At 66.7% G+C, this 16,503-nt stretch overlaps 1 protein-coding gene across 1 annotated transcript in view; it reads right to left on the bottom strand.

Moving 5' to 3' along the window:
- Positions 1 to 15,998, bottom strand: part of CAD (carbamoyl-phosphate synthetase 2, aspartate transcarbamylase, and dihydroorotase) — a 47,500-nt gene extending 31,502 nt beyond the window's left edge. The window contains exons 1-7 of the mRNA XM_039531101.1: positions 15,825 to 15,998; positions 13,198 to 13,337; positions 12,253 to 12,382; positions 10,789 to 10,931; positions 9,153 to 9,294; positions 8,542 to 8,713; positions 6,732 to 6,917 (exon numbers count right to left, since the gene is read on the bottom strand). Of these exons, the coding sequence (XP_039387035.1) occupies positions 6,732 to 6,917; positions 8,542 to 8,713; positions 9,153 to 9,294; positions 10,789 to 10,931; positions 12,253 to 12,382; positions 13,198 to 13,337; positions 15,825 to 15,906 (995 nt within the window). The 5' untranslated portion in view covers positions 15,907 to 15,998. The remainder of the gene's footprint in view (positions 1 to 6,731; positions 6,918 to 8,541; positions 8,714 to 9,152; positions 9,295 to 10,788; positions 10,932 to 12,252; positions 12,383 to 13,197; positions 13,338 to 15,824) is intronic.
- Between the last annotated feature and the right edge of the window lie 505 nt (positions 15,999 to 16,503).

Here is a 16,503-nt window from a genome sequence, read left to right as displayed (position 1 = left end):
AATCGCTCCGTCACACCACCCATGCCAGACAAGTAGTGCTTCCCCCCCTCCCCGGCCAGCCCAGGTCAGACACACACTGCCGCGCTCGCCCGCCTGGGTCACACACAGACTGCTGCACCCGCCCGCCCCGCCAGCTCGGGTCAGACACCACCAACACCGACGTGATGGAGTAGGGACTGTCTGTGTGGGGGATGGGAGAGCCGGGGAGGACTTTAGGTGAGGGACAGGACCTAACCCTGGAACCTGACCTAGGCAGGGGGGAGGCGTGTCAGCACCTTTGCCCGGGAAGCTGGACAAAGGAAGGGGCCAGCTGGAGGGAGTTAGTTTAGTTTTCGGTTTGGGGCTGGGTGGCTGGAATTCAGGGAATCCCAAGCTGGGGACTAAGCTTCCTGAACCCCCAGAAGGACCAGAGTGAGGGGTCCTGGCTGTATCTCCAAGCTCTGCTGTAGCCTGCATTCCTGTTGTCCAATAAACCTTCTGTTTTACTGGCTGGCTGAGAGTCACTGTGAGTCCCAGGCAGAGGGGTGCAGGGCCGGACTCCCCCACACTCCATGACAACTGGTGGCAGCGGTGGGATCGACTGCACCCCGTGGACGGCGCTTCCTGCAGTAAGTGACTGGGGAGCAGTAAAACGAAGGGGCGATTCACCCCTGGGCGAGTGTGACCAGAGAGCAGGACTTTGCAGTAACAGGGTCCCCCGGGGGATCGCAGCGAGCGATCCCAGGGGCGGAGGAGTCTGCAGCTCGACCCTGGCAGAGAGGGGGTGACCTCCAGGACTGGCACACTAGGGGTCCCCCGGGAACCCGTGGGGAGCGGCGAACACCCCGGCCTGCGAGTGGCCAGCAGGAAGATGTATGCCAAGCAGCGCAAGTGCGACCTGGTGGAGCTGTGCAAGCAGGGGGGGCTGCGCAGTGGGAGGCTCACCAAGGACCAGCTGATCGCCCGGCTGGAGGACGAAGATCGCGTGAATGAACTGATCCCTGTCTCTGAGGGAAGCAGCCGGGCAGATGCAGCACAGGCCCCAGTGTCTGTCCCCGCTGGGAGTGGTCAGCCGGCCGCTGAGGGCTTCCCGAGACCCCCCCATTCCTATGCCTAGGGGGAGGGGGAGGAGGAGCCCAGCGACTACCGAGGGCACCGTGACACCCCACCCCCTGGCCAGCAGGGGATCATCCCGGCGACGCTCGGCATCCGTGGAGAGGAAGCGGCTGGAATGGGAGAGAGCTGGAGGATCGTGAGAGACAGAGGGAACATGAGGAGAGACAAAGACAGCGGGAACTGGAGGAGAACGAGCGACAGAGGGAACATGAGGCGCAACAGAGGGAACATGACCGGAAGGAGAAAGAGCGACAGCGTCACCATGAGCTGGCCCTGGCGAGGCAGGGGGGCAGCGGGCCCCCGGCTGCGGTGAGTGAGGGGGGGCCAGGACAGATGCACGGAGCTTTGATAAGTGCATCCTGGCCCCGCGCAAGGAGGGGGAGGACATGGATGACTTCCTGGGTGCCTTTGAGACGGCCTGTGAGCTGCACCAGGTGGATCCTGTGGACAGGCTCCGGGTTCTCACCCCCTTACTGGACCCCAAGGCCGTGGCATTGTACCGCCAGCTGGGAGAGGAGGAGAAAGGGAACTACGAACCATTCAAGCAGGCCCTGCTGCGTGAGTTCAGGCTGACTCCTGAGATGTACCGGGAGAGGTTCCGGAGTCAGGATAAAACCCCTGAGGTCTCCTACCTGCAACTAGCCGTCCGCATGGAGGGATACGCCAGCAAGTGGGCAGATGGGGCCCAGACGCCGGGGGACGTGATTAAACTCCTGGTCCTGGGGCAGCTGTATGAGCGGTGCCCATCCGACCTGAGGCTGTGGTTGAGGGACCAAAAGCCAGAGAACCCGCGACATGCAGGGCGGCTGGCCGATGACTATGTGAAGAGCCGGTTGGGGGGTGGCAGGGAGGAGTCCCAAAGGAACAGGCCCGTCGCGACGCAGAGAGAGAGTCACCCTGGGACCTCCCAAAAGGGGAATCGGGAGAGCCCCCGCCCAAAGGGAACGGCCAGCGCCAGGGACAACCCACCGGTTCGAGGGGACCAACGGGACATGCGCTGCTATCACTGTGGCCAGAGGGGCCACATACGGTCCCAGTGCCTCAGGCTCAAGGACAGACTGAGCAGACCAACCCCACACCAGGTAAACCTGGTAGAGACCCAGCTGGATGAGGGGCAGCGTTCGCAGGAAAGGGGGGCTGGCCGCGTACCGCCTGCGAAGGAGGGAGGGGGGCCCCAGGCCAGCTCCTCTGGGGGGCTGGATGCTCCAGGCTCCGAGTTTTTGGTTTACAGGGTGGGCGCAGGGCTGCCCCTCCGGAGCGAGTGCCTTGTTCCCCTGGAGGTGGATGGGAGGAAGGTCACTGGGTACTGGGACACGGGCGCAGAGGTGACACTGGCCCGGCCCGAGGTGGTGGCCTCAGATCAGATGGTGCCTGACACCTACCTGACCCTGATGGACGTGGGCGGGACTCCATTCAAGGTGCCCGTGGCGAGGGTGCACCTGAAGTGGGGGGCCAAGGAGGGCCCCAAGGACGTGGGGGTGCACCCAAATTTGCCCACGGAGGTGTTAATGGGGGGGGACCTCGAGGTCTGGCCAAGCAACGCCCGGGGTGCCCTGGTCGTGACCCGTAGTCAGAGTTGACGCAGGGCACTACGCCCTGACAATGGGGAAGGTACCCTGCCCGAGGCGCAGGACCCTGACCTGGTGGGGAGGGAACGCCCAGGGACACGGCCCGGAGAGGCTGCGGCCTCAGACCCAGCTGGTGAGAGAGAGCAGGTCCCCATCCCTGTCCCAGCTGCTGAGTTCCAGGCCGAGGTGCAGAAAGATCCCTCCTTGCAGAAGCTCAGGGACCGGGCTGACCTCAATGCAGCACAGACCATGAGGAGAAGTTGCAAGGAGAGGTTCCTGTGGGAGAAGGGGTTCCTGTACCGAGAATGGGCTCCCCCCGGGGAAGTGGAGTCATGGGGGAAAATCAGGAGGCAGCTGGTGGTTCCCCAGAAGTTTCACCACAAGCTGCTGTACCTGGCCCATGACATCCCCCTTGCCAGGCACCAGGGAATCCGGCGCACCAGGCAGAGGCTGCTACAGAACTTTTACTGGCCTGGGGTCTTTACCCATGTCCGGCAGTACTGCCAATCCTGTGACCCCTGCCAGCGGGTGGGGAAGGCCCGGGACAAGGGGAAAGCAGCTCTGAGGCCTTTGCCCATCATAGAAGAGCCTTTCCAGAAGGTGGCCATAGACATGGTGGGACCTCTCAGCAAGGTGACCCGGTCAGGGAAGAAACACATCCTAGTGGTGGTAGATTTCACCACTCGCTACCCCGAGGCGGTGGCCTTGTCCTCTACCAAAGCAGACACCGTGGCAGATGCGCTGCTGACCATTTCCAGCCGGGTGGGGTTCCCCAAGGAAGTCTTAACGGACCAGGGGTCCAACTTCATGTCGGACCTGCTCCAGTCCCTGTGGGAGAAATGTGGGGTCCGGCACAACTGGGCCTCAGCGTATCACCCCCAAACCAACGGGCTGGTGGAGAGGTTCAACGGGACGCTAAAGATGATGCTAAAAACATTTATGAACCAGCACCCACAGGACTGGGACAAGTACTTACCTCACCTGCTGTTTGCGTACAGGGAGGTACCCCAGGAATCTACCGGGTTTTCGCCTTTCGAACTGTTATATGGAAGGCGGGTAAGGGGGCCCCTGGACCTGATGAGAGACGAATGGGAGGGGAAGGCTGCTCCCGATAGAGAGTCAGTGGTGGAGTATGTCCTGACCTTCCGGGAAAGACTTGTCGAGCTCATGGGTCTGGCCAGGGAGAATCTGGCCCGAGCCCAGAGGAAGCAGAAGGTCTGGTACGACCACACGGCGCGGGCCCGCGCCTTCGCCACCGGGGATCAAGTGATGGTTCTCATCCCCGTGAGAAAGAACAAACTCCAGGCTGCCTGGGAAGGGCCCTTCAAGGTTGTCAAGCAACTAAATGAGGTAAACTATGTGGTGGAACTGTCGAACCGGGCGCACCACCGCCGGGTGTACCATGTGAATATGATGAAGCCGTACTATGACAGGGGGAATGTGGTGTTGGCCGTGTGTGGACACTGGGAGGAGCAGGGAGATGACCCTTTAGTGGATCTATTCCCTGGGACAAAAGCTGGTTCCCCCCTGGAGGCAATTCCCCTCTCTGATCAGCTGACTCCAGCCCAGCAGGCTGAGATCAGAGGGGTGCTGCATCTGTACCGACAGCTGTTTTCCAGCCAGCCTGGATGCACTAATTTGACAGTCCACCGGGTGGAGACTGGGTCACATCCCCCTATAAGATGCTCCCCTTTTTGGGTCACCGGGAAAACTGCCCAGGACCTAGAAAGAGAGGTCAGGGACATGCTGGCCTTGGGGGTGATCCAGCCGTCCGCCAGCCCCTGGGCCTCCCCAGTGGTGCTGGTCCCCAAGAAGGACGGGTCGATCCGGTTCTGTGTGGACTATCGGAAGCTCAGTGCCATCACCGTATCTGATGCCTACCCCATGCCCAGGCCTGACGAGCTCCTAGACAAGCTGGGAGGCGCTCGGTACCTCACCACCATGGATCCTATGAAGGGCTACTGGCAAGTGCCGCTGGACGCAGATGCCAGGCTGAAATCGGCCTTCATCACCCCTCTGGGGCTCTATGAGCTTCTGACCCTGCCCTTCGGCCTCAAGGGAGCGCCGGCCACCTTCAAGCGCCTGGTGGATCAGCTACTGCGGGGGATGGAGAGTTTTGCCGTGGCGTATATTGATGACATCTGCGTCTTCAGCCAGACCTGGGAGGACCACGTGTCCCAGGTTAGACAAGTGCTGGACCGACTCCGGGAGGCGGGGTTAACCGTAAAGGCTGAGAAGTGCAAGGTGGGGATGGCGGAAGTATCTTACATGGGCCATCGGGTGGGGAGCGGCTGCCTAAAGCCGGAACCGGCCAAGGTGGAGGTGATCAGAGACTGGCCCGCTCCCCAGACCAAAAAGCAGGTCCAGGCCTTTATCGGGATGGCGGGGTACTATCGAAGGTTCGTGCCCCACTTTAGCGCCATAGCCGCCCCCATCACTGAGCTGTGCAAGAAGGGGAAGCCAGACAAGGTGGTCTGGACCGAGCAGTGCCAGCAGGCTCTCCAGGCGCTGAAGGAGGCTCTGCTCAGAGGCCCAGTTCTGGCAAACCCAGATTTTGACAAGCCCTTTATGGTGTTCACCGACGCCTCAGACACGGGCCTGGGGGAGGTGTTGATGCAGGAGGATGAAAAGGGGGAGAGGCACCCCATCGTGTACCTGAGCAAGAAGTTGCTACCCCGGGAGCAGAACTACGCGGCCATCGAGAAGGAATGTCTGGCCATGGTGTGGGCCCTGAAGAAACTGGAGCCATATCTCTTTGGGCGCCACTTCACCGTGTACACCGACCACTCTCCCCTGACCTGGCTGCACCAGATGAAAGGAGCCAACGCCAAGCTCCTGAGGTGGAGCCTGCTCCTGCAGGACTATGACATGGACGTGGTCCACGTGAAGGGAAGTGCCAACCTGATAGCGGACGCGCTGTCCCGGAGAGGGGGCCCCGAACTTCCCCAGGTCACTGGGCAGAGTGACCCCGCTCAGTTCAGTCTCGGAGCGGGGAGAGGTGTGATGGAATAGGGACTGTCTGTGTGGGGGATGGGAGAGCCAGGGAGGACTTTGGGTGAGGGACAGGACCTAACCCTGGAACCTGAGCTAGGCAGGGGGAGGCGTGTCAGCACCTTTGCCCAGGAAGCTGGACAAAGGAGGGGCCGGCTGGAGGGAGTTAGTTTAGTTTTCGGTTTGGGGCTGGGTGGTTGGAATTCAGGGAATCCCCAGCTGTGGACTAAGCTTCCTGAACCCCAGAAGGACCAGAGTGAGGGGTCCTGGCTCTGGCCACAAGCTCTGCTGTAGCCTGTGTTCCTGTTGTCCAATAAACCTTCTGTTTTACTGGCTGGCTAAGAGTCACTGGGAGTCCCAGGAAGAGGGGTGCAGGGCCGGACTCCCCCACACTCCATGACAACCCCACCTGTGCCAGACACGCAGCGCTCCCCTCCCAGCCTGGGTCAGACACGCACTGCCGCGCCCCACCAGCCCGGGTCAGACACCCCCACCCCCACCGGTGCCAGACATGCAGCGCTCCCCCCCCAGCCTGGGTCAGACACGCACTGCTGCACCCCACCAGCCCGGGTCAGACCCCCACCCCCCCACCCCCACCAGTGCCAGACATGCAGCGCTCCCCCCCCAGCCTGGGTCAGACACGCACTGCTGCGCCCCACCAGCCGGGTCAGACCCCACCACCCCCACCAGTGCCAGACATGCAGCACTCCCCCCCCAGCCTGGGTCAGACACGCACTGCCGCGCTCTGCCAGCCTGGGTCAGACACCACCACCACCCCACCCATGCCAGACACGTAATGCTCCCCCCCAACCCCAGCCCTAGTCAAACACGCACTGCTGCGCCCCACCAGCCCAGGTCAGACACCACCCCCACGGTGCCAGACATGCAGCGCTCTCCTCCCGACATGCACCACCCCACCCATGCTAAGACCCTGCTACGCAGCAGCAGACCCGGGGCACCACAAGCCATGACACAACCTGTCTCCTCTGCTCCCTGACATCGCTGCGGGGCCATCCAGGCACAGCTGAGCCGGATGCCATCCCCTGGGGCACCCAAGATCCCGCCCCGCGCTCCCACCTGAAGAAGGGCTGGGTGTGGTGCACCAGGCCCTCGTTGGAGTGGTCGTTGGCGTTGGTGAAGAGCACAGCCCAGCCCGGGGGCAGGCTACCCGGCTCCACCGCGAAGCCGTGGTTCTGCGAGGTGATGAAGCAGCGCTGGGAGTCCTCGTGGATGCAGGGCTGGTTGTGGCCTCGGTTCCCGTACCTGGGGGCGGGAGGGAAAGGGTCAGCAAGGGCCCAGGGCCCAGGCCCCAGCCCTGGGGAGCTTGTGACTAGCTGGTCACAGCCCCCACCCTTGGGAATGGGCGGCTCGCCCGAGGCTCCGCCCAGGGAGTGAGGGGCCCGATGGAGCCATGTGGGGCAGGCTCAGGGGAGATGGGAGCAGCGAGCAACAGGCCTCCCCCCGTCCCCTGCCGAGTGACCCCCCAGGCTGGGCGCAGTGTCCAGGGAGACAGGAGAGGGCTCCATGCCAGAGCCTGGTGCGGCGCCTGCTCCCCCCGGCTCTGTGATTTGATCCAGATGCTCTATTCCTACATCCAGGGCATTGATAAAGCTGGGACACCAAACCAGCGCCAGAACAGACCCCTGCGGAACCCCACGCAAGACCCCCCTGCCATCGACACCGTCCCATTCACAGGGACTCGCTTTGTGGGCCTCCGACCAGCTCTGAGCATAGGAACAGCCACGGTCCATCCAGCCCAGTATCTGTCTGCTGACAGTGGCCAGTGCCAGGTGCCCCAGAGGGAGTGAACCTAACAGGCAATGATCAAGTGATCTCTCTCCTGCCATCCATCTCCACCCTCTGACAAACAGAGGCCAGGGACACCATCCTTACCCATCCTGGCTAATAGCCATTTATGGACTTAGCCACCATGAATTTATCCAGTCCCCTTTTAAACATTGTTATAGTCCCAGCCTTCACAACCTCCTCAGGTAAGGAGTTCCACAAGTTGACTGTGCGCTGCACGAAGAAGAACTTCCTTTTATTTGTTTTAAACCTGCTGCCCATTAATTTCATTTGGTGACCCCTAGTTCTTGTATTATGGGAATAAGTAAATAACTTTTCCTTATCCACTTTCTCCACATCACTCATGATTTTATATACCTCTATCCTATCCCCCCTTAGTCTCCTCTTTTCCAAGCTGAAGAGTCCTAGCCTCTTTAATCTCTCCTCGTATGGGACCCTCTCTAAACCCCTAATCATTTTAGTTGCCCTGAACCTTTTCTAGTGCTAGAATATCTTTTTTGAGGTGAGGAGACCACATCTGTACACAGTATTCGAGATGTGGGCGTACCATGGATTTATATAAGGGCAATAAGATATTCTCAGTCTTATTCTCTATCCCCTTTTTAATGATTCCTAACATCCTGTTTGCTTTTTTGACCGCCTCTGCACACTGCGTGGACATCTTCAGAGAACTATCCACGATGACTCCAAGATTTTTTTCCTGACTCGTTGTAGCTAAATTAGCCCCCATCATGTTGTATGTATAGTTGGGGTTGTTTTTTCCAATGTGCATTACTTTACATTTATCCACATTAAATTTCATTTGCCATTTTGTTGCCCAATCACTTAGTTTTGTGAGATCTTTTTGAAGTTCTTCACAATCTGCTTTGGTCTTAACTATCTTGAGTAGTTTAGTATCATCTGCAAACTTTGCCACCTCACTGTTGACCCCTTTCTCCAAATCATTTATGAATAAGTTGAACTCTGTATCCAGGTAATGCAGCTCTGCCGAGCCCACCTTGCTCCAGCAGCCCCCAGCTGGATGAGCAGGGGAGCTCCACGCTGGGCATGCAGTGGGAGGGCTCAACCCCCGCACACTCACTTCATCTTGTAGGTCTGGGCGCCGATGGCCAGTGCAAGCAGCTGATGCCCCAGGCAGATACCGAAGACGGGCTTGGGCTGGGGCTCAGCCAGCAGCCGGCGCAGGCTGGCGATGGTCTGTGAGCACGAGAGCGGGTCCCCGGGCCCATTGCTGATGAACAGCCCGTCAAACTCTGCAGGGACAGGACGGGTCAGCAGCAGGGCAGCACCCATGATTCCCCCAGCCTCCCTGATAGCCCCCCCCCACCCCCTGGGGTGCCCCCACCTTCCCCCACCCCTCTGGGGCACCCCCACCTCCCCGATATCCCTGCCCCCGGGGCACCCCCACCTTCCCCCACCCCCGCCTCCCTGATATCCCTGCCCCTGAGCGCCTCCGCCTTCCCCCGCCCCCCCCCGGGGTGCCCCTGCCTTCCCCTGCGGCATCCCAGCCCCCACGGCACCCCTGTGCCAGCAGCCCCCCCGCACTGGGCACCCTGCCCCGTCAGCACCAGGGGCCCTACGCTCAGCCACCCCCAGCACCCCACACGTGCCGGGCACACTGCCCCGGTACCCCACACTGGACACGACACCCTCAGCTGCTCTCACTGAGCCCCCGCCACCAGAGCCCCTCACCTGCGCTGTCCAGGGGGTGGTCCCAGGGCACCACGGTCACAGCCGCCCCCCGCTGGCACAGGCACCGGATCTGGTTGAACTTCAGGCCACAATCCACAGCCGTGATCCTGACCGAGCCGCTGGGGTTGAACACTCTGGGTTCCTGTGGGGAGAAGGGATGAAGGATGCCAGTGGCAGGCCAGCCAAGAGCCCGTGCGGCTCCCTGCCCCACCCTGGAGCTGAGGGGAGGAGCCCGGGGTCACAGATCCACGGGAACAGGTGCTACGCCCCAGCTGGGAACAGTCTCTTGTGGGACCCCTCAAGGGCCAGAGCCCCAGGGGTCCCACTCTTCCTGAGGGTCGGCCCCGCAGCCGCACTGCCTCCAGCCCCCGGCTTCGCACCAGGAGCTGAGCCGCGGGAACCAGCCGTCTCACCAGGGAGACCTGCCCACTCCTCAGGGACACCCAGCCAGGACTTGCAGCGACCCCGCCCGGCGCCTGGCAAACGGAGCAGGGCTTATTCGTCACCCGGAAGCGGCATCGGCAGCTCTCAGGTTAGCCCGGAGAAACGAAGGTTAAAGCGAGTCCGTTCTGGTCCAGCCAGAGCCACCCACCCGCCAAGCTGGAGTGACTCTGCTTGGGGATCCGTGTCTCCCTCAGACACCTGCTTCAGTGCTCGCCTCCTCCGGCATCCCCCCCTTCGGTCCCTGCCTGGCCTGGCTCCGGCCTGGTCTGCACTAGGAACGTCCCTGGGCGCAGCTGCGTCTCTCGGGGTGTGGACAACCCAGTCCCACAGCTCTGCCGCCCCAGCCGCCCGCGCAGACAGCGAAAGGTGTCTCCTGTCGGCCTGCCTCCCTCCCGGCCAGCACTGGGTTTGCAGTGGTGCCATGGCACCGTGGTGCCCGGGCCAGACTCAGACGGGCCTTGGCCCCAGACCGGGGCCCTGCCCCACACAGACCCCACCCCCACTCAGCCTCTCCCATGGCTCAGCCCACTGCTCACTGCACCACCACTCCCCCACCCCACCCCCGCACCCTGCCAGCGGCAGGCAGGGCCTGGGGCAAAGCGGGGGGGGGGGGGGGGGGGCCAAGGCCTCGGGGCAGCAGAGGGAGGGGACCGAGACCCACAAAGGGTCAAGCCGGCCCTGCTCCCGCCTGTGGGGGCGGCGGGTTGCCCAGACCGAGGGGGAAGCCCTCCTCTGAGGTGGCACAGACACGCCCTCAGCCCCTCCTTCTCCCCCGGGGGGCCTCCGCTCAGGCGCCCGCTGGGGGAGGGACCTTCCTCCAGGGCCACTGTCCCCTCGGCGGGTTCCCCACAGCCCGTGCCAGCTGCTCCTTACGGACCCATTCGCCACGGCCCAGCCAGCCAGCCGACACCCCCACCCCCTCACATGCTGCACGGCCCCGGGAGCCAACGTGACGCACCGTGCGGGGGGGAGGGGGCTTCACCCAACAGGCAGTAACCCCCCCCCACACACACACACACACCCCGAACTCCTCCTGCCCCAGCGCCACGTCTGGGCCCGCGGCCGGTCCCCTGAGCGAGGCCAGCAAACGTTACAGAAAACCGCAGGCTCCCCATCCCCCAGGAGGTGCCCCCAGCCCGGGCTCAGCCCCAGCCCCATGCAGGGAGAGGCGCCGGGGCGGGCCCAGCCCTACCTTCACCGACACCTCCCGCACCAGGTGCCGCTTGTTGGGGTCCTCGAAGGGCACGTTCCTCTCTTGGGCCCCATCCAGCACCAGCCTGCCCAGCAGCGCCCCCTTCTCTCGGATCCGCTTCGTCAGGGCCCTCGTGTCCACCCCTGGCAGGGATCCCAGCATGAGCGCCAGAGCCCTGCCCACCGCCAGCCTGGCACCCAGCCCGGAGCCCCAGCCTGGAGCCCCTGGCCCCAGCCCCAGCACCCAGCCCGGGGCCCCTCCCCCAGCCCGGAGCCCCTCCCCCAGCCTCACGCATGCCCCCAGCCCGGAGCCCCTCCCCCAGCCCGGAGCCCCTCCCCAGCCCGGAGCCCCTGGCCCCAGCCCCAGCCCCAGCCCCAGCACCCAGCCCGGAGCCCCAGCCCGGAGCCCCTGGCCCCAGCCCCAGCCCGAGCCCCAGCCTGGAGCCCTGGCCCCAGCCCGGAGCCCCTGCCCCTCCCCAGCCTCACGCATGCCCCCAGCCCGGGCCCTGGCCCCAGCCCCAGCACCCAGCCTGGCACCCAGCCCGGAGCCCCTCCCCAGCCCGGGCCCCAGCCCCAGCCCCCAGCCCGGAGCCCTGGCCCCTCCCAGCCTCACGCATGCCTCCAGCCCGGGCCCCTGGCCCCTCCCCAGCCTCACGCATGCCCCCAGCCCGGGCCCTGGCCCCAGCCCCAGCCCCAGCCCGGAGCCCCTGCCCCTCCCCAGCCTCACGCATGCCCCCAGCCCGGGCCCTCCCCAGCCCAGAGCCCCAGCCCCAGCCCCCAGCCCGGGCCCCTGCCCCTCCCCAGCCTCACGCATGCCCCCAGCCCGGGCCCTGGCCCCAGCCCCTCCCCAGCCCGGAGCCTCCCCAGCCCGGGCCCCAGCCTGGAGCCCCTCCCCAGCCCGGGCCCCAGCCCGGGCCCTGGCCCCAGCCCAGCACCCAGCCCGGGCCCCTGCCCCTCCCCAGCCTCACGCATGACCCCAGCCCGGGCCCCTGCCCCTCCCCCAGCCTCACGCATGACCCCAGCCCGGAGCCCCAGCCTGGAGCCTCCCCCAGCCCGGGCCCCTGCCCCTCCCCAGCCTCACGCATGCCCCAGCCCGGAGCCCCTGCCCCTCCCCAGCCTCACGCATGCCCCCAGCCCGGGCCCTGCCCCTCCCCAGCCTCACGCATGCCCCCAGCCCGGGCCCCTCCCACAGCCCGGAGCCCCAACCTGGAGCCCCTGGCCCCAGCCCCAGCACCCAGCCGGGCCCCTGCCCCTCCCCAGCCTCACGCATGCCCCCAGCCCGGGCCCCTCCCCACCCTGGAGCCCCTCGCCCTCCCCAGCTGGGAGCCCCTGCCCCCTCCTCCCAGCCTCCCTCCTCCCCAACCCAGAGCCCCGCCCCTCACCATCCACACCCACGCCAAAGACCCCATCTCACCCCATTCCCAGCCCCCCACCCACTCAGCCCCCGCGCCCGCCTGCTCCCCACCTTCCAGCCCAGGAATGTTCTGCTCCTTCAGCCACTGGTCCAGCGAGCGCACGGCGCTCCAGTGGCTGGGGATCTGCGAGCACTCGCCCACGATCAGCGCCGACACGTGGATCTTGCTGGACTCGAACCACTGCAGGCACAGAGAGGGGTGAGCCAGGCAGGTGCCGGGGTGAGCTGCATGGGACCCCAGCCAATGCCCCAGCACCCCGGGCCAGGCCATGAGCTGCCGTGACTGAGCACCTCCTGTCACCCACGGGTCCCACTCCCACCTCCCAGGGACCCCCAGGCTGGGCCATCAGCGGGAGTGAGTGCCCCAGGGAGGGAGAACGCCGCTCCCGCCCTGCCCACTGGCCATGGCAGCCTCTGGGAACCCCTCCCCAGGCCTGGCACGTTACCGAGCTGCAGACCAGCCCCAGCCCCCTGCCAGAGGGCTCTGGGTGCGGGGCTGCCCCAGGCCAGTGCTCTGCCTCGCTGGCCCTGTGGGGACGGGCAGGGCCCTGCTGCTGCTCCCTAGCTGCCCGGCAGACAGTGCCCAAGGCAGAGGGTGCCGAGGCAGACAGCCATGGGCGAGGACTTGGCCTGCCTGGGGCGGCACATTCCTTTCCCTAGCGAGCAGGCGGCTCTGTGCCCCGAGTGCCCACAAGCTCCACCCGCCGGGCTCAGGTGCCCCAGCATCGCACCCCCACTAGCCACCTGTCTGTCCCAGGAGAGTTCGGGGCCTCGCCAGCCCCAGCCCCACTGCTCAGTGCAGGGGAAATCGCCTGTGCTGGTCCACGGAGCCCCCATGGGAATCAGGCCTGGCCTGGCCAGCGTCTCTGGGCACGGCTCCCACCCGCTGCCCAGCCCTCAGCGACTCTCAGCCTCCCCGCAGCTTCGTCCAGGTGCCTGCAGCAGCCAACAGCCCCCACAAACAGCCCCGCGCCCCAGCCCCAGCCCTGCACTCACCCTGCTGAGGCCGTACTGGTCAGGCTCATCCTGCGGGACGCCATAGTTCCCAATCAGAGGGTAGGTCAGCACCAGGATCTGGGATTTGTAGGAGGGGTCTGTCAAGGCTTCGGGGTAACCCACCATGCCGGTCTGGAAGACTGCAGCCCGGGGCGGAAGGAGAAACAGCACTCAAAACAGGGCGTCTCTGCCAGGGCTCGGAGCACGGCACTGCACCTGCTGCCGGCACTGGCACAGCATGGCTCTGCCAGGGCCCGGAGCACAGCACCGCACCCACCGGCACCACTGGCACAGCGTGGCTCTGCCAGGGCCCAGAGCACGGCACCGCATCCGCCGGCACCACTGGCACAGCGCAGCTCTGCCAGGGCCCCGGAACACTGGCACCGCACCCACCACTGGCACAGCGCGGCTCTGCCAGGGCCCCGGAACACTGGCACCGCACCCACCACTGGCACAGCGCGGCTCTGCCAGGGCCCCGGAGCACGGCACTGCACCTGCTGCCGGCACTGGCACAGCACGGCTCTGCCAGGGCCTGGAGCACAGCACCGCATCCGCCGGCGGCACTGGCACAGCGCGGCTCTGCCAGGGCCCCGGAACACTGGCACCACACCCACCACTGGCACAGCGCGGCTCTGCCAGGGCCCCGGAACACAGCACCACACCCACCGGCAGCAACGGCACAGCACGGCTCTGCCAGGGCTCGGAGCACAGCACTGCAGCCGCCGGCGGCACTGGCACAGCGCGGCTCTGCCAGGGCCCTGGAGCGTAGAACCGCGCCCGCTGCAATGGCACAGCACGGCTCTGCCAGGGCCCAGAGCACTGCACCACACCCGCCGGCAGCACTGGCACAGCACAGCTCTGCCAGGGCCCCCTGGCACCACTGGCACAGCGCAGCTCTGCCAGGGCCCCAGATCACAGCACCGCACCTGCCGGCACCACTGGCACAGTGCGGCTCTGCCAGGGCCCGGAGCACGGCACCGCACCTGCTGCCGGCACTGGCGCAGCACGGCTCTGCCAGGGCCCGGAGCACGGCACCGCACCCGCCGGCAGCAATGGCACAGCGTGGCTCTGCCAGGGCCCGGAGCGCGGCACCGTGCCCGCCGGCAGCAATGGCACAGCGCGGCTCTGCCAGGGCCCCGGAGCGCAGCACCGCACCCGCCAGCAGCACTGGCACAGCACGGCTCTGCCAGGGCCCGGAGCACGGCACCGCACCCGCCGGCACCACTGGCACAGCACGGCTCTGCAGGGCCCAGAGCGCGGCACCACACCCGTTGGCAGCAATGGCACAGCGCGGCTCTGCCAGGGCCCAGCACCGCACCCGCCAGCAGCACTGGCACAGTGTGGCTCTGCCAGGGCCTGGAGCACTGGCACCGCACCCACCACTCGCACAGCGCGGCTCTGCCAGGGCCCGGAGCACAGCACCGCACCCGCCGGCAGCAATGGCACAGCACGGCTCTGCCAGGGCCCGGAGCACGGCACCGCACCCGCCGGCAGCAATGGCACAGCACGGCTCTGCCAGGGCCCGGAGCACGGCACCGCGCCCGCCGGCAGCAATGGCACAGCGTGGCTCTGCCAGGGCCCGGAGCACGGCACCGCACCCGCCGGCAGCAATGGCACAGCACGGCTCTGCCAGGGCCCGGAGCACGACACTGCACCCACCGGCCATGGGCACTCCCTGCCCTCCCTCACGGGGAGGGCGCTGCTGGGCCATAGACTGGTGTATCAGTGCCAGGTGCCAGCCCCCCCGGGGCCAGGGAGCTCAGCCAGCGCTACAGGGCTGGTGATACTTCCCGGGCACCTGGGGCGGGGTCCGGGCCTCTGATGACCTGCCCCACAGAGATGCACACGGTGCAGAGGGAAAGCTCAGCACAGGCTCTAAAGCCCGCGGCAATGGAAGCGCCCCAGCGACTGGAGGATGCTGCCAAAGGCTGAGGCCTGGCACCAGGGACCCCCTGCCCTGAGCTCTCCAGCTGCCCCCTCCGCTGGGCACCAGCCCCAGGCACGGGGCACCCCCCACACCCCACCTGGGAGGAGAGAGACCCTGGCACCCTGCAGGGCTGGTGGCAGCAGTGCGGGTCTGGGCGCAGTGATCAGACAGAGCCCTCCCCATCCCCCATTCCTCCTCCCCATCCCCGCCCCCATTTCCTTCCCCAGGGCCTGCCCCCTTTCCCATCCCTGCCCCCATTCCCTCCCCTCCCCAGAGCCTGCCCCCTTCCCTTCCCCACCCCCTTCCCCATTCCCTCTCCTCCTCCTCCCCAGGGCCTGCCCCTTCCCCATCCCCGCCCCCATTCCCTTCCCTCCTCCCCGCCCCAGGGCCTGCCCCTTTCCCATCCCCGCCCCCATTCCTCCCCCCTCCCCAGGGCCTGCCCCCTTCCCTTCCCCACCCCTTCCCCAGGGACTGCCCCTCCTCTCCCCATCCCCGGCCCCCTTCCCTCCCCTCCTCCTCCCAGGGCCTGCCCCCTTCCCTTCCCCACCCCCTTCCCCAGGGACTGCCCCCTCCTCTCCCCATCCCCGGCCCCCTTCCCTTCCTTCCCCATCCCCGCCCCAGGGACTGCCCCCTCCTCCTCTCCTCCCCAGGGCCTGCCCCATTCCTTCCCCATCCCCGCAGGGCGCCCCGCCCCACTCACCCACTTCCCCGGCGGCGGAGCGCGCGGCCCCGAAGGGGCGGCCCCGGATCACGGCCCCGTCCTGCAGCACCAGGCAGCCCATGGCGGGGCCGGCACGTGGGGCGCGGAGCGGGGAGCGGCCACGTGCGCGGCGCGGAGCAGGAGGCGGGGAGGCCGCGGCGGCTGCGGGGACTGCGCCGGCCTGCGCGGGAGGAGCCGGATGCGGGCGGGCGGGGCGAGCCTCGCCCCCTGCTCCCGAGCCCGCCCCGAGCGAGCCCCGCCCCCGCTGCGAGCTCCCGAGCCCGCCCCGCGCGAGCCGCGCGCCCGGCGCGGCGCCCGCGACCCGCCCCCGAGCGAGCCCCGCCCCCTGCTGCGAGCTCCCGAGCCCGCCCCGAGCGAGCCCCGCCCCCTGCGAGCTCCCGAGCCCGCCCCGAGCGAGCCCCGCCCCCCTGCGAGCTCCCGAGCGAGCCCCGCCCCCTGCTGCGAGCTCCCGAGCGAGCCCCGCCCCCTGCTCCCGAGCCCGCCCCGAGCGAGCCCCGCCCCTGCCCCGAGCGAGGCCCCGCCCCTGCTGCGAGCTCCCGAGCCCGCCCCGAGCGAGCCCCGCCCCCTGCTCCCGAGCCCGCCCCAGAGCGAGCCCCGCCCCCTGCTGCGAGCCGCCGAGCCCCACGCCGGGGCGGGAGTCTCACGGGGCCCGCGGGCG

The sequence above is a fragment of the Mauremys reevesii genome, linkage group 3 (genome assembly GCF_016161935.1).
Source record: "Mauremys reevesii isolate NIE-2019 linkage group 3, ASM1616193v1, whole genome shotgun sequence".
NCBI lineage: Eukaryota > Metazoa > Chordata > Testudines > Geoemydidae > Mauremys > Mauremys reevesii.
The sequence above is the reverse complement of the archived record's forward strand: the minus strand, read 5'-3'. Positions and strand labels throughout refer to the sequence as shown.